The 20,779-nt window shown below is 37.4% G+C and overlaps 1 protein-coding gene across 1 annotated transcript; it reads left to right on the top strand.

Annotated features, from left to right (window-relative positions):
* The first annotated feature begins 765 nt into the window (after window positions 1-765).
* LOC128603730 (PH and SEC7 domain-containing protein 2) lies at window positions 766-19,062 on the top strand. Its single transcript, XM_053618386.1, has 16 exons — window positions 766-1,858; window positions 3,525-3,589; window positions 3,820-3,969; window positions 5,331-5,879; window positions 9,049-9,121; window positions 10,344-11,490; window positions 12,247-12,327; window positions 12,421-12,592; window positions 12,704-12,793; window positions 13,350-13,393; window positions 13,489-13,661; window positions 13,755-13,825; window positions 15,083-15,228; window positions 15,312-15,456; window positions 17,943-18,089; window positions 18,701-19,062. Exons 4-16 carry the CDS (start codon window positions 5,388-5,390, stop codon window positions 18,992-18,994), a joined length of 3,075 nt encoding a protein of 1,024 aa, XP_053474361.1. The 5' UTR covers window positions 766-1,858; window positions 3,525-3,589; window positions 3,820-3,969; window positions 5,331-5,387; the 3' UTR covers window positions 18,995-19,062.
* Window positions 19,063-20,779: the final 1,717 nt, after the last annotated feature.

Genomic DNA, 20,779 nt, shown 5'->3' with positions numbered 1-20,779 from the left:
ATTCAACCTATATAATTCTTTAGGTAAAACAAACAAACAAACAAACAAACAACATAATTAATACATTAGATAAGAAATGCAACCTAAATTAATACCGTAGGCAAAACAAAACAAACAAGCAAACAGAAAAAAACAACCTAAGTAATACATTAGGCAAAACAAAACAAAATATACAATGTAATTAATACATTAGGCAAAACAAAAATACAACCTAATGAACACATTCAGTAAACACAGGATAATGTGTACGTTCTCTCTATACCCATGATTATCAAAGTGGGTATAAGGTGGTACGATTTTATATGTTCTTTTATTAATGAGATAAACACTATAAACTACTGATATTTGCATATTTTTATATTATGTGCAATGTTTGTATTTGTATATTAGGATGGTAATTGTGTTGTGTTGTGTTGTTCGAGGTGTGTATATTGAATGTATCATGTTGTGACCAAACACCAAGAAAAATTCCTAATGCATGGGATAAATTCACATATTTAAAATCTGTAGCCTGTGTTCATATATTTCTGTAAAGCTGCTTTGAGATGACTGCAAATGACTGTTGTAAAAAGCACTATACAAATAAAATTGAATTGAATTGAATGTAAATCTATATGGCGAATAAAATTATTCTGATTCTATTATCACAGTTGTCATGGAATTGAAAAAAAAACAGTATTATAGATATAAGCGTAACTGACCACTTGATCACATAGTTTAGATTTTTTTGTTTTGTTTTATAATATTTAATACATTTGATAAGCTGGGCATTATAATAATAGTTCTAAAACTGTGGTCACAGGGTGGCAATTATTTATTATTATTCTTTTTGAATGAGGCAAACAATATTTATATAGATATATAAATGTAGATTAGGAATAATAAGAAAGACAACCAAGTGTCCAGTGAAATATGCTTATATTTTATATCCTACTATAAATAAATAGCATAAACACATTTTAATCTAATACCAAAATTGCTCCAATAAATAAATACGATGGTAAATATTTGCCTAAAATGCCAATTAACAAATTGAGCCACCAACTAAACTTAAGGTTACATGTGTAACAGTTGTTAGTGTAATGTAGATTTTCAAAAGTCAAGAAAACAAGAAAATCGGAGGAGCACTTGAAGGTAACATCATTTCATTTTTGATATATTGTTTCCTAATTAAATGTGATGTGAGTGGCTGTTTGTTTGGCTGTTTAATTTACCTCCCAAATGTTAATAAATCTTAAATTGTGTTGTCTACTATGCAAAAAGGTTGTAAAGGTTGAAACTGCGCCGCCATAAACAGTGAATCAGTCACGTGTCTCCCTCTAGTGGCAGCAATTGGGAGAAATTCAGAGTGGGCGTGGTTTCAGTATGCATGTTGCTTTGCGACTTTAATACTGTAGGTGCGCCCGTGAGGGCGTGTCCCAACCCGCAAACTACCGTAATGAATAGTATTGCCATATAGTAGGCTTATTCTGATTGTTGTTTCGGATGCAGTTCAGGCACTAATAAGTGGTTGAATACGGTAGTGTGCAGCCAGGTGTTTTCTTTGATTCTTCTGATGTTTTGAGTGTATCTTATGCTCTCATATTTCTCTTATCAAGCTCCTGTGTAGTTCTTAAAAACGCCCTTCTGATGAAGATCCAGATAAGATGGTGGTTGGACAGCTGAGTGAGTGTGTTTGAGTTCTGAAAGGAGTCTCAGGATACAGCTTAATGACCTGCTGAATGAATTTGCACCATGACTGAGAAGCATTCAAAACAAGGATAAGTGGCAAATAGTGACTGTTCAGATGATCTTGACATCACTCCTGTCACTTTGGTCTGCTTTTGTTTGTGTAGTTTATGCTCACATGTTGACTGAGGTAAGTGGAAACTACTCTAATTGCAATACTGCTATAAGATTCATTATTTCTCAAATGTTGACTGCACATTAGGATGATTTTGATAATAAAACATGCACCGTTCCCACAATTTTCAATGCAATAGCAATATCACGACACTAAGTTTGGGGTTATTCTGATCTGATATTGACATTTATTTATTTATTTATTTATTTATTTATTTATTTATTATTTATTTATTTAGTAATTGTTCTATCCTGGCTAAATGTTGTGGTGAAGCTAAAGTTTATCCCATGAACACAGACATGAGGCAGGAATACACCCTGGATGGGATGCCGGTCCCTTGCAGGGCACCATACACACATACAATTCACAGCTAGTGTAGTCAATAAACCTACACCTGTTTTTGAGAGGAGAGTGGAAAATGGAGTACCAGGATCTCTACACAAATAGTAACCTGAGCTCAGGATTGAACCAGGGAACTGTGCCATATTGACATCCTCCCAATAAATTAGCCGTCTCTCTGCAAACTTCTGTTCTGCAGTAATGTGAAACATAAGAGGCCTGAGGGCAGTAGCCTTTAAGACAGTCTGAGTGTCCTATTTCTTATGTGTAAGATCTGTCATGTCTGTCATCATCACACATATGGACGGCATATATATAGATGTCAGTAACAGGTATGAATATGTTAGAATTAAGGCTAAGCCGCCCCTTTCTAAAAACATCACTATAAGGTTTCATAAGGTTTGGCGTCCACCTGAGATTAATTGTTGTTGACAAATTTGTGGAAACAATGTTTATAAGAAAAATACACAGAATAATATGAAGAAGCAAGGCTGGGGCTGATTTTTGTCTAGCCCAGTCTATAGATTCATGCAGCTTATTAGTGATCGTTTTCAGCCCACATTTGTTATTCTGCGGAAACTTGGTATGAACTCAGTAGAACCTTACCGACTTTATTATTTATTGATATTTTGTCACTGATGAGACCTCATAATGTATTGCTCAACCCTATTAGTTTAATTGTTGAGCGACTGATATTAGATTTTAGCCTCCCATCTAATATCACAACCAATCATCAATAGTCACTAGATTTAATCGAATATGTGAGTCTGTTAAATTTGTTTTAATACCGGTCCAGAGTTTCAGGACAGTATCAACACTGAGACTGATTTTAAGCATCAGATCATAACTATCTATGTGTCATTCTGTTTTCAAGTCCTTGCTGCTACAATTGCACGGGAATCTTAAAATAAACCTTTAAGTTAGCTGCATTTGTTTTGCGCAACATGCATTTGTTTTGCGCTACAAGCTTTTAGTCTTTCCCTTACTTTCAGTTCCTCATAATATGATGACTCATTACTGCTTCAAAATACCATTTTAAAAATACACATGTAAAATTAACAACAAAAAAACTTTCTTCTTAGGCTCCTAGACATGAGGTTAGGTCATCAGAGATGTCTACAGGATTAAACCTGACTATCCCGTTCTGCTAATGCACATGCTACATTAGTGCCTGCTATGAGACTGGCCCCTGACAGGACGTGTTTTGAAATCACACAAAGAGCATTGTAATGTGTCAGGACGAGATCAATGACTGGTCTAAAAATGCGTAGTCGCGCCAACTCGCTTGTCTGGCTGAGATGTTGGCCGATCGTTGTAACTCATAATTGTGTGCACTCTACAGGAAGAGTTGAGGTGAGCACCAGCAGGAAATAAAGTGGGGATGGACCCGGATGTGGGTTAGATGAGGTAAGCTGAGCATGAAGACTTGTTGCAAAATGTGTTTATAGGAGTGCCATAAATAATGTTTTATTGTTAACTAGCCAATAATACTGAACTTAGAAGTGATTTTTGAGAATTTTCAATAGAGAGAAGAAGATTCTGACAATCTACTCATACACACATACTCAATCCAACACCATTTTTCACCTTCATCTGCCACCCCCTTTTTTTTTTCTTCTTTCATTCTCTTGCTGTAGTGGTTTTTTATTTGCAGCCAGGAAGTGGAACTATGCCTCTGTGACGCCTGCACAGAAAGTCATTGCAACGCACATCCGCCTTGCACATCTCTGAGATAACGGTGCTGTGTTATGGCCATTAACTGAAGTTAATAACAAGATATTTAAAAGGTGAGTCTGAGACAAGTTTTTTTTGTTGTTGTTGTTATGGTTTATTTCAATGATGGCTATGTTACAGTATACACAGTTATAGGGTGTATTCAGTGGTGAATGCAGTAGTCATTAGGCGTGAAATGTGTTGGATATGAGATGTATGTCATGTTGAGGAGACAAATGGTCAAAAGGTAAATTAAAATATCTTCTTCATTAATATCTTGATTTGGTATTCCTAACTAGATTAGACTGATGGAGCGATTGATCATTATCAGCATCACAGTCAAATATAAGACTTCAAGTCAGACTTCAATTTCATACTAATCAGACTTTTACGTCCGTATGTATGTACATTTATCTATATATTATTATATTATGGACTTATGATACTGTTTGTTGTTGTAATTACCATTGTATTTACTTTGGCCTTATGTTTTAAGCTATGTGTGCAAACAAGTGATATGATCTTCAGTATTTAATCATTTTAGAACAGCACGTTCAAAGATACCTGCCGGTTAAAAGATGTGCTTCTGTTGGCCTGCACGTTTTTCTACATTCCTGTAGTCCCACTTCACTGTTGGTATTTTGGTATTCAAATCACATGGGTTAGGTTGGTTTTGCCCTTTAAAGTGTCATGTCTGTGTGTTAAGAATTTGGTACAGACAGTGGACCTCATTTATCAAGCTGGATACCATTGGATTTATCAGTACATTTTTCACAGGAGCATTTGCACAAGGAATTTGATATCCGTTGAAATCCAGGTATTTCAGAAAACCCGTTCATATAATATGAAGACTTTGTGTAAAGTTGTATATAAGGAGACCTCGTTTAATCAGCTTGAAACTGTATCTATGGTCTGAGTTTGTTCAATTTTATATACGAAAGGGAGAAAGCAATCTATAAATTTGGACAAATAAGACTATTCAATAAGAACAAAGTAATGGTGCCCCCTATAATGAGGAGGCGTTAAAGTTTATCTGTGGTAACTGACTCACTACAGTGGCTGAGCTGCAGTACTGGAAGATTTTTGCCACACACTGCGCTTTCACCGTTTAGTCATCATTTTGTTGTTTTCAGCTCTCTGTGAGATTTGCTTTTTATGGAGTTTTGTGGGCATGGCTAAATGTAAATCAGCTGCACAAAAATCATAGTTATGGAAATGTTTGTATATCTGGAATTGGGAATTTGTAGTGCAGTTTGTCCTATGAAAACATTTAAACACTACTTTGCTTAGAGATTGATAAATGAGGCTCTGCTATAAATGAAGGACTGCTATAGTTCCTGTATTAATTCATCTCCGCAGTAATAATATCAATGTCTATACTTAAGAGCTTTTTAGTGTCTCATTTACCAGTAATCACCACTAAATGTTTGTGTAGCCTACAGATGGACACACGACTCACAGTCATCACATAGAATCAGTTGCCTAAGAAGCCATGGAGAGCGATCTCATTCTTTCTGCACAGCCTGCCTATTCAGAACCGGATGATTTTGTGGCAGAAGAGCCATATTTGGAAGCCAAGCTGTACATAGAGAGGGTGGAGCAAGAGAATAACCTATGCCTGGAAGAAAACCACAGAGGCAGAACCCATGAACCATTGGTGAAAGACGGTCCTGAACCCTTAGAACATGGGGTTTCCATTACAATGTTCCCTGTTAGGGTTCCCAGCATGCATTTCAGCTGTGCTTCAGTACAGTGGGATATGCCACAGACTCCTTCAGATGCTCCATCCCAAGACTCTGGCTCAAGTGAGATTAACTTGAGTTATGGATTGAATATGGACTGGGTAGTTACTCCTCCATCCTCAGACATGCATTTGTTAAACCAGGAGGAAATTATTGATCTGGTACTGGACGAGGAGCCTGAACAGACAGATGATAACTTGCAGCAAGAACCAGCTATAAGTACAGAAGCCGACTCTTGCCAGGTATGTATTAGCAGTGTTCTTGTAGCAAAGTCTGTCCACATGGCAGCCATCTTGGAAATGCTTCCTGTGTAGTCATTTCCAGTCATACAAGACCAGGCCTCTGTTTACTTGAGTGGGGCGAGACCCATAAACCTGCAACAGATCGATATTTTAAACACGTATTTTAATCCCTATTAAAATCTGACAATTTTTTTTGTAAATAATTCACATTTAGTGGTATCATAACATCACACAAACATCTTTTCGGGTTATGCACATTTCTGATTATACCTAACTGATTGCCAGACCAGACAAGAGCTGAAGCTTGATGCCAAATGGCTTCCTAGTCCCTACAAGCATGCTCTAAATAATGGCTTTTGCACTTTATGTAGTGCACTATATGTCTAACATGAAGCCTTGTAGGTAGCTATCTCCAGCGAAATTTAGCTGGCTGTTAGATTATTTCCAGTACAATTCACTTCACTTCACTTGATCTTGATTTGGTTCTAAGATGAAGCAAAAGACATATTAGTAACATCTCAGGCAGAGTGCTGCTTTTAAATAGACTATGCTATGGAATGTATCTGATCTGTTTACACAGATACAGCCATGTAGCTAATCGACCACAAGCCTTATTTTCTCTGTATTATCTTCATCTTATTGCATCAACAGGTTAGTTAAGTTTGGCTGCTGTTTTTAGAGCATGAAGCAAAAGCTAAAGAATAATGTGTCTCTTATGAGAACTTTCATAACATGTCAAAAACCAGTCAGGGCAGTCACAAAGACGACGCAGAGACCCGTCTTTTTACTTGTCAATTATTTACTTATTTATTTTTTAACTAACCAGGCAGGTTGCTTTTTTTGGCTATGTAAGAGAAGGACTTGTAATAAAGATGCCATTTTGAGCGTTAACACTCCGCCCCATTCATATTTCAAGCAATGGCCTTTCTTGACTCCATACTGTCTCTTGTACTAGTCAAACAGGAAGGGTTGTGTGGTTTGGCATGTAGAACAGCACTTCTCAATATGAGTGAGGCTGAGGTGGTGTGATGAGAGGCGAAATTGTTTCCATATCTTCTACTTACTGCCTACAGTTGAGTGCAAAAGTTGCATGTCCTGCGGGTTTGGCATTTTTCTAATCAGGTCTGAAAAGCAAGAGGTTAATAGGAAAACGTCTTTTCAACATAATGTTCTATTTTTCTTATATTTTGTATTGTTTTCTTGTTGCAGGACATCTTTTGTATTAATACTATAAGATAAAATATATTCATATTTTTTGTAGAAATAAAACTCAGATCTTTTTTTATTGAAGGCAAAGGTATGTCCAGAAGAATGGACAAAGATATGCCAAGAGTTATAAAAGATATTTTTAGATGAACATGCCGGAGATTAGGCCATAGAAGGTTTGAATATTACAAATGCAAGGATCCAAAGGCTGTTCAGAGGATAAATAAATGATTTATGCAAACTTTGGAGCTGATTTTACCACGCCAATTCTGAAAAAGTTGGGACAGTATGGAAAATGCAAAAAAACAAACAAAAAGAGTCATTGGAAAATTCAGTTCACCCTGTACTATATCGAAAACACGTTATTAACACATTATTTGATGCTTTGCTTTGTGAATGTAATTTATTTTTGAAAATATACACTCATTTCAAATCTGATGACTGCAACACACTCCAAAAAAGATGGGGCGGTCGACTGTTTACCACTGCGTAACATCACCTTTTCTTTTAATAACACTTAATAAGTGTTTTGGCGCTGAGGGAAGACACTGGTTGGTTAAGTTTAGCAAGCAGAATTTCCCCCCATTCATCCATTATGCATTTCTTCAGCTGCACAACTGTACGGGGCCTTCATTGCCTTATTTTGCGCTTCATAATGTGCAACACATTCTCAATGGGAGACAGGTCAGGACTGCAGGCAGGCCATGTTAGCACCCGCACTCTCTGCTTACGCATCATGCAGCAACCATACGCTTGTAATCCGGGTAGAATGTGGTTCGGTGTTGTTCTGCTCTGGATGGCAGCATATGTTGCTCCAAAATGTGTACATATCTTTCTGCATTAATGCTGCCCTCACAGATGTCCATGTTACCCATGCCATGGGTGCTGACACACCCCCATACCCTAACAGACGCTTTCTTTTGGACCTGATGCTGATAACAGCTTGGATGGTCCTTTTCCTCTTTGGCCCGGAGAATACGACGGCTGTTTTGTCCAAAAACTATTTGAAACGTTGACTCGTCTGACCACAAAACACGGTTCCACTGTGCTACTGTCCATGTCAGATGAGACTGAGACCAGAGAAGTGGATGGTGCTTCTGGACAGTGTTGATGTATGTCTTCTGCTCTGCATAGTAAAGCCATAACATGCATATGTGGATGCAGCGGCGAATGGTGTTGATAGACAAAGCTTTACCAAAGTATTCCCGAGCCCATGTCAGGATATCCATTACAGACTCATGAATCTTTTAATTATATTGTGCACTGTAGAAGGTGAAATGCCCAAATTCCTACCGATTTGTCTCTGGGGAACGTTGTTCTCAAAATGTTGGATTATTCACTGACTCATCTATTTTCAGATTGGCGAGCCTCAACCCATCCTTGCTCTTGAAGAGCTAGGCCTTTTTTGGAAGCTCCTTATATACTATGATTAGAGGATTTCCTCACCTGTTTCACCTTCTTTTTTCAACTTGTCACATCGCTATCAGTCCTACATTGCCCCGCCCCAACTTTTTTTGGAACGTGTTGCATGCATCAATTTCAAAATAAACGGTTATCTTCAAAAAACTATACAGTTGATTAGGTAAAACATCAAATACCTTGTCTTTTATATGTATTTTGTTTAAATACAAGTCAAAGTACATTTACAAATCACTCCATTTTGTTTTTATTTGCATTTTCTATACTGTCCCAACATTTACGGAATAGATTATTTTGTACTGTACATATTTCCACATACTACCGAGCCACACTGTTATGGCTGTAGATTATGTTTCTCTGTCATACAAACTTTTGCACTCAACTGCAAATTGCTCATTGTAAATACTTTGGGTATACGTTTGGCAATGACATAGTCTCTGTTGTGTTTATGATCATTTTATATTGTCTTCTTGTATTTGAATGTATAGAATGTATATTATTTAAGTATGCTTTAGCTAACATTTCATGTTATTTCCCCTCATAGTTATATGATGCACACACAGAAGTGAATGTTTGTGTGACACCATCAAACGAAGACGACCAGCCACCATTTACAGGTAACATGCATCTTATTTATTAAATACATCATACATCACTGTCAATTTTTTTTTATATCTATTGATGACATTACGTACATTTTCAATAGCAATCATGAGGAAAAAATAAGTGTCCATCTGTAGTGAATGCTGGCCTTTTATAACATGATACTGTGTGACACACAATGCCGTTTCCTGTTTTATTTATGTCTACCTGGAGGCATAAATGCACCCACTATAAATTTCCATTTAGCTTTCTATTCAGAAGGAGGAGTTCACCACAGTTCCACACACAGCATTTAACCTTTTAACAGAGGTTCTCTGTTTTAATTTCTCTGAGTTTATATCTAAAAAAAAGTATAGTTTTGTATATATATTTAAATAATGCTTGACATTCAAGGTTTGAAAGATGCTTATTTTGAATAAACACATGGAGAATGCTTGATTTTTCCATTATAAGTAGTCTTACTTAAATAGCTAATGGAACGCTAATGCAGAAAATAGTTTTTTATCCGTATGTGTTGTGTGTTTGAGAGTTCTAATTTGTGCCAAATTGTTTACAAAGAGCTTTGAAATAAGTCAATTATGAACTAGCAGCTAACACCATGTTAGCTAGCTAACTAGAAGAATTTATAATATTTTTAAATCTGTCCAGTCAGGAATATAATTTCTGCCTTTTCTTTAAACTCTCCCATTTAGGCGTTTGGAAGAAATTAAAATGGAATAAATACACAATGAATTTAAGAATTTAACTAGGTATGCTAGTTAGCCTGCAGAATTTTAACATGTTCTAACATTATTATTATTATTATTATAAACAAGTACTAACATTTAACTCCTAGTTAAAAAATTTAACTGTTGCCTTTTCTTTAACTCCCTCATTTATATATTGGGAGATATTATAACTTGATAAATGAAACATGAAATTAACTGCAGAAAACTATTTAATAAAATAACGTGGTTTAGCTAACCAGCAGTACTAAACATTATGCAAATGTTATGCCATTTGTAAATACATTGCCCTTACTCTGGAATATTTTTTATGTCATTACAAAGGTTATAGCAATGACAAAAAATTTGAGTCGAATTGGTTTTATGAGCCCAGGTGACGATTATTTTATGTAAGGAGTCATTACCATGCTACAACACATTTCATTGCATAGAACTGATTCACGAATTGTTAAAATAAATCCGTCTGTACATATCAATTCTCTTAAGTTCCTGTACTCTAATCTCTTTTCAGAGACCTCACAGACATCAGAAGTGAGTGATCATGGTGGATTAGTGGAAAACAGTGAGATAGAAGGCCATCTCTGCATAGAGAACCCAGAGATCCAGCCGGTTCCTCAGGCTTTAGAAGTTCTTGAGGAGGAATCTGTAAAAACAGGGGACATTGTGCTTTTGACTGAACTAGAGCAAGGACTTGGAGATGTGGGAGAAACAAAAGAGGTTGTGGAGCCCATTTCTAAGGATGGTATCAGTGTAATTATAGTGACAGCTTGTGAGGAGGACTGCAGTACTACACCACAGTCAGAAACAAATGACCCACTCCTAGAACTGGATTCAAAACAAGTTGAGGAACCTGGTCTAAACCAAGAGTCAGATCCACCCCAACAAGGAGTTCCCCCTGATATTATCTGCGACGCAGTAGAGACTAAAGAATCTGAAAATGTTGAGTTGACTATAATTGCTAATGATGAGACACTGGAGTTAGAAACTGCAGAAACATTTGTGGTGATGCAAGAATCTGTACTGGAAGTCAAGCAAGAGGAACCAACCCGTGAAGAGCAGATCGAAAGTACAGTGGAAGTGGAACTTCATGGACACAAAGAACAATTAATACAACAGTCAGAATGTTCAGACGAGTTGGAAAACTCAGAAGAGTCCAATCAAGAACTTTTAATTGGTGACGAACCTTCAGAAGTGTCAAAGCAATCAAGTTCTAATGACTCAGAAATGTCAGACCAGGCAAGTCAGACAAAAAGTGCAGTTGATGTAGAAGCAAGTCAAACAGAAAGTCCCAATGAGACGGAACTCGGGGAGCAGTCAGATAGGTCCACTGAAATAGAAACATCACAGCTCTCAGAATCAAAGGACAGTAAAGGAACCAATCAACCAGACGAGCTCCAACAAACCGAGCAGGAAAACCACACCAACTCTGAACAACATCAGATCCATGACAAAGACAGTGTAAGACAAACTGAAGATGTATCATCCGAGCACGAACGTGTGGCAGAGGAACAACACGAGGAATCTGCAGAACCTGCGATTCCCTACAAGAACGGAAATGTAGAAGTTGTGGACCGAGAGGAAGCTTGTAAACTTGCAGAGAGACTTTACAGGCTTGACAATGTTCAGCGTACAGATGTGGTCCATCATCTGGACAAAAAGTGAGTTATTGTTAAGAACCATACTTTTCGTAGTAAAAGTACGGTTCAAAAGTTTGCATCCCCCATAGTTTATGAAATGTCAAGAAGAAAATTACGTCTATTTCATAATTTATCTACAAATTAGAATTCCAAAAAGTTAGGAAATCCTAAAGGTAATCCTACAACAAGATGACTCCAAAGCAAAAAACAAACTTGATATAAATATACCCAAAAAATGTAAAGATGTTTTGCCATGACTCCTTCAGTCTCTAGACCTAAACTGAAGAAGGTAGTGTAGAGCTCTTGAGTGGTGTAACTGAAAAGTCCTAACCTTCACCCTCCCTGCTTGATAGCTGGGTATTGGAAAATTTTCCCAAATGGGTTTAAAAACACACAACATTTTGCAAAATTATAATAGAAATGTCAGGAAGGATGTGTTAATGGGTAGGCTACAGCGGGCAAAAGGATCTAAAAGCTTGGAGTTTGGTGGCAGTTATAAAGGCAAAATGGACATACATGTATACTCCATTCATAATCCATTCATATGGAGAAGGAGATGACAACTTTTGAACTGATGTTACTATACTGCTAATACAGTATAGAGCAATTTTGAGCATTTTTGTTACTTCTATAATGAAGGAACATCTGTGAAAACCCAATACTCTTATTAATTGTGTCTTCATTTTGTCCTAAGGGTATATAAACTTATACACTCGACTGTACATCTCATTGAAAAAAAAAAAAAAAACCCTGATATGCTTTTTTTTTTTATATTAGCAATGCGTTCAGTCGTGCTGTTGGAGAAGAGTACCTTAAGTTCTTCGACTTCACTGACCAAAGCTTGGATGAAGCTCTTCGGTGAGATGTTCCAGGAACGTCAGGAGTATAGTACTTAATTCATTCTAAAATGCTAACTTGTAGTAACCTTATCGGTTTTTATTCATTTTCTAGGTCTTTTCTGAACGAAGTGGTTCTGATCGGTGAGACTCAGGAGAGGGAGCGAGTGCTCGATCATTTCGCCGGACGTTACCAGCAGTGCAACCCTGAGACATTCTCCTCAGCTGGAGCTGTACTCACACTCACATGTGCTTTGATGTTGCTCAACACGGACCTGCACGGACAGGTACGTTCCATCCAGAATCAGATTATGGGTTTAAAAATATTGCTGTTTCTGTTGTGTACATATCACTTCCTAGTTCGGTGTAAGTCAATAAAATGTCCTACTTCTGGTCAGAATGTTGGGAAGGCCATGTCCGTGACTGACTTTGTGTCTAACCTGGATGGGATGAACGAAGGAGAGAATTTCAGTAAAGAACTACTGAAGGTGAGAGGAGTACTGCAACTCATTTTTACACCTCTAGTGTACATAGAGTTGAGGAAAAAGTTTTTGAGAGCAAAAAATTTTTAACATGATGACATTTTGTGTGTTTGTTTTCATTACAACAATTAACAAAAATAGCCAAATTAGTGTTTACATCACATTGACTAGCCCCACATACATTCTTCCTTGCATATCCTTCTTCCTCAAACCTTGTCTGGGGACCAGAATGGAAAAGCTTTTGGCATTTTTTGCTTTTGTTTCATTTGAAATGATTAAATTGGTTGATTTTTCTTGTAGAATTCCCATACACATAATTTCTATATTCATAGAGAAACCATGGGGGGCACAAACTTCTGCACTCAACCTTAAAAAAAAAAATTAAATTGTGGACTTTTTTTTAAAGCAGTCTTTGATCTCTTCTATGGGTCATTAATTTGCAATCGCTGACATTTTTGAAAGTTTTTAAATCTTTAATCCACACATTTAAAAAAAAAAAAAGAAGAAAAGGAATTCTTATATCTTTTTCTCCACTGATTAATTCTTCAAAAATGTCTTCCAGACACTTTATAACTCAATCAAGAATCGCCAGATTGACTGGGCAATGTGAGTCCACCTTTGATTACTGTTTTCATCATTTCTTGCCTTGAGTTTATATTTCCTCAGTCTAATCCTCTGTTTTTGTTTATCTTTTCATCAAGAGAGGATAAGGAATTGTTGCCCTCTATAACCTTGGAGCAGAATTCAGATCAGGATGCGTCTCTTCGCTCGAAGAGTAATCCCTTCCAGGATCTTGCTCATGATAAGAAGGCCACGGTGTTCCAGAAAGGCTTCCTGAAGCGGAAAGCGCATGCGGACATAGACGGCAAGCGCAGTAAGTGATCGAGATGTGTTTCCTTGTAGCTTTATGATGACTTGTGTGGTGTTTTTAATGTTGTAATGTGAATGTTTTTTCTCTGTGTGGCAGCTCCATGGGGAAAGAGGAGTTGGAAGACGTTTTATGCAGTGCTTAAAGGCATGGTGCTCTATTTACAGAAGGTAAGTAGGGTTCTTTTGTGCAACACTAAATTGATTAATGATTATGATTTCATATACTTGAAATCATATACTTTAAGGCAATGGTTCTTGCTACATGTTCTAGGAAGCTCTGTGGAGCTTTAATATACAAAAGCATGCATAAAAATGGTTCGATCCTGTGTGTTTATGTGGGTTTCCTCTGGGTTCTCTGGTTTCCTCCCTCACCACTGCCGTGTAAACATCATGCAGAGAATATCATCTCTTTCTCTATCGGATAGATTTCAGGGTTCTGGGCTCAGGTTTTCTGTAATTCTTTTAAAAACTTCTCTGGACCTGTCGCATTATTACAACCAGAAACCTTGAAATTAAAGGACTTCTTTGGAAGTATTTGGGAACCTGTACACACTCTCTGTATGTTTCACTTGGGAAACTGAATGTCTTGTACCTGTAAGGTATAAAAGTGGCCCTAAGGTTTAATTATATACTTTAAGGAGTTTTAAAGATAAACGTAAATCAGTCTCCCAGATGAAACATGCATAACAAAGGTAAAAATATGTACCCTTGAGAATACTGCTCCTGTGACATGCCATAGTGCGGTATGGAGCATACTTCATGCAGTGACGTCCTTTGGCTGGCTTTCATGAATTATTAATTGAAGAGCTTGCTGTGGCAGTTGGGCAAACTCTACAGACAAGCACGCTATGCAACCCGACCTGTGATTTGTCATGAAATGTTGCATGCCCAAGCCAATTAAGAACAGGTATTGCAATGATTTCACTAGCTTGGTAAACTCTCATTTTCTCTTTTCATTTTCTCATGTAAATATTGAAAAGAATAAGCAGTTCTCCCTCTTCCATGTGTTCAATCAATCAGTCTGTCTTCCAATCATTCACATGTCGCCATAGTGTATGTAGTCGGAGCTTTCGATTAAAGGTCGTAACTCGTACTTTCCAACCTCCAACTAGTAAAAACCAAATAAAACCTCCCCTCGAATTGGACTTCCTACGCAGGAACTCGGGATGGTCTCCTCAAGCCTGAGTTCAGCAAGTGACATTAAATCAACATGGCTGCTCACAGAATGATCAATAAACAAAGTAGCACCTCTTGTTAAATCTATAACATTAATTACAGCGTTCTATGTTTTGAGGAGGAAAATGTGCATCACTCGTCACTGTTAGCTGGCTAGCTTGTCAAAAGATTATTTTTTTTGCTTTAAAATGTCATTGTTTAAAATATATGGACAGTTTTAATGACTATCTCTTTCTGACTCTCTTTTAGGATGAATACAGGAAGGACTGGCAAAGCTCTGAGGAAGTGCTCAGTGTCCATCACGCTCTAGCAGAGAGAGCACAGGACTATACCAAGCGGCCTCACGTATTCCGCCTGCAGACCGCAGATTGGAGGGTCTTCCTGTTTGAAGCACAGTAAGAACATTGGCTTAAAAACTATTGTCTACATCGCTATCTTTTTTGCCCACTGTTTTGCATCACGTTCTCTCGTCTTCTAGATCTACAGAGCAAATGAACTCGTGGATTGGCCGAATCAACCTGGTGTCCGCTCTGTACTCATCTCCTCCGTTTCCTGCTGCTGTTGGCTCTCAGAGGAAGTTCCACAGGCCCATCTTACCTGCAACACAGTCTGCACTCACTCTGGTAGGCAAATTTCTAAAGTCTTCTGCCTTTTTATAAGTTATTATCATGATTCATACTTCATATTTCATATTTCATACTGTAATAGAGACCACCTTTGCTGAAGTCACTGATAACTACTAAAGAAAAGAACAGTATTGATGTTTTTATTTGAGAGAGTTCTGAATATTTTGCTGCCATTTTCCTCATCCAGTTTTGAGCTGTTGAACTTACCGGTCTGACCAGTCAGAAGATCTTGGGTAATTTTCTGTAGTGCTGGCTTTAATTCAAAGCACAGCTTTATATAATTGCGTTCGTTCTAGTACATTATCGTTTGTATAGTAAAAGTGAATTCTCAGGGACTTGTATTGTGGATGCTGTATAATAAATCGATAAAAGAAAAAAAACCAACGGGTTATTTAAAAAGAACAAGCAAATAATTTTTGATGTGGTTAGTTTTCTGTAAGGAAACGTTTATTTAGCATTTATAGAAGGAGTCTTTAGAGCAGAGGACTTTACATTTTCCAGTTTCTTGGCAACAAGAAATGACAAGTTGCATTTTTTTTTTTAAGAGTGAGAGTGAGAGTGAGAGTGAGAGAGAGAGAGAGAGAGAGAGACCGAGAGACCGGTAAGGGAATGACAGTTTATAGCTGCTATAACATGCTGTTCATTAATAAATTAAAGATTTTTAGCATTAACAAACTGCCTCGGTAAAATAAAGAGAATAAAACACTTCAGGATATGCTGTTATTTGAAAAGAATCAACCTCAGGGTGATGCTACATGTTAACAGCATGGCCGATTGTGTTTTATTCCTTACTCAGCAGTGAGCTCACACCAGCTACCAGCTTCTTCTCAAAAAACTGGAGAGACCTATTGTTCCTGACTTTGCTTCTTTTCCTCATGTTAGAATGTGAGCAACATCTTGCTTGCATTTGAAGCATTTTAGACACTATGTTTACATTTAGCTCATTTGGCTGATGCTTTTATTCTAGTTGTGGTTGAGTTAGGATACAGTTGAAGGTTAAGAGTCTTGCTTAAAGGCTCAACAGTGACCTTCCAGGCAGTAGCCCAATGCCTTAACGTCTGAGCTACTATTGTCCTAATTGTAGTGTAGTTTTGTACATGTGTCAGTGTGGCATCAGTGTGATAGCAGCAATATAACGCTAGGACAGAAAAGTTTATTTTAAACCGAAAGTGTTAATGAAATGGGTCAGAGATAGTTTCATATAGTACAATATTAATAGATGAAGCTGCTTAGAGCATTCTGATTCAGCACAGCTGCAGTAAAGTGAGAACAAACCACGATTTGACCTCATTTTCGTCACGTCATGACTCGCGACTTGGGTAAAAACAGAGTCATGTTATAAATGTTCTGCCTCGTCAATCCTGTCCTGTTTTCTAGTACTACTGTTGGGTTGTTTTGAGTTTCAAGTCATGCCAGTGCCACTCATTATGTGATAAACCAGTTCTGATCATTGGGGGACAGGGGGGGTTACGTTACAGCAACCAGTCTGATGTACTCATGTTTGACCGTGAGTGTGTGTCAAATATGAGTACAGCTAACAGGTCTCATTTACCAACAAACGTCACTGTTAAAGACCGTGCAAAACAATCTCGTGCAATTGTAATTTCGCTAATTCAAGTCGTTTTCTGCAAAAAAAGCACAGAAAACTCTGAATGTTCCAGCGCAAATTTTGGGGAAAAAAAGTTGCAGCAAAATCAAGCGTTTTTGGCCGCAACAATCACAAAAAACTCCCTGAAATCCTGTACAGACGGAGCAATTGGCCAACAATTTTAATAACAATTTTATTTACTACAAAATGACACATTGTACTTTTTAATTGAAATATAAAGTTTAATCGATAACTTTTGTTATAATTTATGTTATAACAGCTATAAACAGTCCTGACTGTTTATGAATCTTCTGACCAATCAGAATTCAGCATTGTTGTGGTGGAAATGTAAATACCCGAACTGGTAACTGGCACCAGAATACTGAGGCATGAGCTTCGGATATGTGCTTTTGTAATGAGTAAATCATTTTTGTATTTTTCTGGAAATGTATTTGAGTACGAGTTCAAGTCAATTATTTTTCATTTATATTCAATTGCATTATAAGTACTCAAATCCCCTAAAATTATATGATGTGTATTACTATACACACACACATATGTGTGTATATATATATGTACGTGTGTGTGTGTATGTGTATATATGTGTGTATATATATATATATATATATATATATATATATATATATATATATATATACACACACATATGATATATATGATATATATGTATATAATTGTATTAATGATTTAGTACTTTTCACTTCCACTTCTGGATAGGAATAATATGAAATATCGTGACTCTTTATTGATTTAAGGCCTTCATCCATTCTTCATACAGAAGAAGTGAAAACTGAGAAGAGGAAATTGTATAGTGTCACGAAGCCTGTCTATGTGCAACACAAAACCTCGTGTGTGTGTGTGTGTGTGTGAACAGGAGAAGCAGCTGCAGTCACACGCCGCCATGCTGCAGTCATTTCAGGAGGACCTGAGCGCGTTACAGCAGGGGGCACAAGAGAGCCGCAGGACAAAAGCCAGAGAATTGGAGGAGCACAGACAGAAGGAGGAGTACCTGCAGCATGAGGTTTGTATACATGTGGGAGAATGTGTGCACACAAGCCCATAATTTCAGCTGAAACAAGATTAGATCATGCAGTTTAGTTGGTAGTTTAACGTGGCCACGAGGTAATGATTCGAGGTCACAGATTTGCAATGTACTCTCATTTCCCTACATTGTGAGCATTCTAATGAATAAAATTGAATTGATGAACTAAACCAGCTGATCAGTTTTTTTTTTCATTCATCCCATCTCATTATAAATAGATTTGAGTAAGAATGGTGTAAAAACTTTAGGCTCAGTAAAACCGGACAGTTGAGTATATATCGGAAATAGATCAGTTTCGGTGAGCTTGAGCGGAACCCAACATGGCCTTCTGCTGCTGTAGCCTCAAGATTTGATGTGTTGTGTGTTCTGAGATGCTTTTCTGCTCACTACGGTTGTAAAGAGTGATTGGGTTACTGCCTTCCAGTCAGCTCGAACCAGTCTGGCCATTCTCCTCTAAGCTCTCTCATCGAGAATGCGAATCCGCATGCAGAACTGCTGCTCGCTGGATGTTTTTTGTTTTTTAGCACAGTTCTGTGTAAACTCTAGACACTATCTCTGACTGTCTTTCTTTCACCTTTCTCTCGTCACAGCGATCCCGTTACGAGGCTTATGTTCACATTCTGGATCTGTGGCAGACACTCAGAAAGTCATCCGAGACGGTCGGCGGGACAGACCTCGCCCTTTTCGACCAGGAGCTCTGGAAAGGAGCCGACACCGAAGAAAAGGAGGACAGTGACATAGATGGAGGGATGAAGAGATCTCATTCCAGTCCGTCTCTCGAACTGGAAGTGGCGACTCCGCCCGTGGTGAAAGTGAGGCGTAACATCTCAGAGAGACGGACCTACCGCAAGATAGTCATTCCCAGACGTAACAGGGAGGTATAAGACTAAAAAGTATACTGTTACAGACTCATCATTCTAACATGGACTGTATTTTTACATTAATTCTTCATCGATTCTTTAGTACCCGAATTCCTGTATTTAAAGACAGTTGCATTGCAGAATGTCCTGTATGCAAACGTAATTCAATAACCAATGTTTTAAGCTGAGGTGACAGTACGCTCACATCTGAACCATTTTCATGAGCACAAAACATCAGCTGACAGGCCAGCAGTTATTTTATCCATATCTGTATGAAAAATATAGTGACGTTTTCATATAATCGATCTTCGCAATATAACCGTGTCATAATACTGTAGTATAAGATCTCTGCAATTATTCTGAATCTACTACAGTTATAAAAAAAAAAAAAAAGGTTCGATATTTAATCATTTCCTTTTTCCTAAGAGTGTGCCAAGAACTGTTTTTATTTTATCAGTTATTAAAAAAATTTTTAGTTGGGCCAAAACAATGTTCATAATACGAAGTTTTAATATGTCAGTATGACTTCTTAAAAAATTACAATTTTGTCCTTGTATTATGCATTGTTGTCATTACTGCTTTCAGTAAACAATGATTTATTGTTTTTATATTTAATTAATTCAGACTAAACGTACAAAATAAAAACAGTTCTTGGTTTTGTACTCAGATTTTTGGACCTTACCTTAATGTTTACCATGTCCTGTTTACATATTGCGAGTAAAATGAAAACCTTAATAAAAAATAACCAGCTTTGTTTATTACAAATAGGTGCCAGAAAAGTGTCATTTTTTTGTATAATCTCCATTTCGTTCAGTGCAAGCGTTCCGTGGGGCACGTGAATTAGTGGGTAGAATGTAATCTCCTGGGTTGGGGTTCGAATCCCGCCTCCGCCCTGTTTGCATGTTCTCCTTGGGCTTTGGTGGTTTCCTTAGGGTACTCCGGTTTCCTCTCCAAGTCCAAAGACATGCTCTGTAGGCTGATTGGCATTTCCAATTTGTCCATAGTGTGTGCGAGTGTGAGTGTGCCCTGCGATGGGTTAGCACCCTGTCCAGGGTGTCCCCCGCCTTGTGCCCCGGGTTCTCTGGGATAGGTTCCAGGCTATCCCCCACGATCCTGTGTAGGATAAGCAGTAAGGAAAATGGATGGATGGATAGATGGATGGATGGCGAGTGTTCTAGGGCTTAACGTGTCTGGATTTCTCTTCAAAAAAATTCGATTCAATAAACGTTTAAGGTTTTCATTTTACTCACCCTTGTATTTTCCTTTATACTGTATACTCTTAGAAAAAAAATTCTTGAAGGTTTTTAGAGATAGCTAAAGGAAGCTTCTAGAACCCTCTTTGATGGGGAAACGCGCTGTTGTATGGCTCTACATCAAAACCTTTTAAGGGTTCCCTCAGAGGGACGCCATTTTTTCTTAAAGGTGTATAATGTAGTGACAAATTGTGTCCACAAGAGGGAGCCTGTTGCTTGTCTGCAGTATAGACTATAATCCAAGTATCTGAAAGGGCTGAATTCAGATCACAGCATTTCAGATCTCCTGATTTATTTACTAAAATCTAATGTTTATTATAGTATATATATATATATATATATATATATATATATATATATTTACAGAAACTTCAATGCACTGTGTAAGCTGTGACATGGTTACTCTTCTCATGAAACAAATGACACATTGACAGAATGCTCTTATTTTTTAACTGAAGAATTCTCCAACCCCCCCGCCCATTTTTTAAATGTCATGTTTTGCACATTATTAGAAATGTCATCTATAAATAAATTAAATTAAGATATTTTACAGATA

This window comes from Ictalurus furcatus, chromosome 28 (assembly GCF_023375685.1).
Source record: "Ictalurus furcatus strain D&B chromosome 28, Billie_1.0, whole genome shotgun sequence".
In the NCBI taxonomy this organism is placed as follows: Eukaryota; Metazoa; Chordata; class Actinopteri; order Siluriformes; family Ictaluridae; genus Ictalurus; species Ictalurus furcatus.
Note: the sequence above shows the minus strand (reverse complement) of the source record. Positions and strands in the feature narration are given on the sequence as shown.

What these genes read in the sequence shown, in the direction of transcription:
- LOC128603730 (XM_053618386.1), top strand. Translation starts at nt 5,388, where the DNA reads ATGGAGAGCGATCTCATTCTTTCTGCACAGCCTGCCTATTCAGAACCG. An exon ending in CGCCAGATTGACTGGGCAAT is followed by an intron (nt 13,394 to 13,488) that starts GTGAGTCCACCT and finishes CTTTTCATCAAG; the next exon opens with AGAGGATAAGGAATTGTTGC. An exon ending in AGGAGTACCTGCAGCATGAG is followed by an intron (nt 18,090 to 18,700) that starts GTTTGTATACAT and finishes CTCTCGTCACAG; the next exon opens with CGATCCCGTTACGAGGCTTA.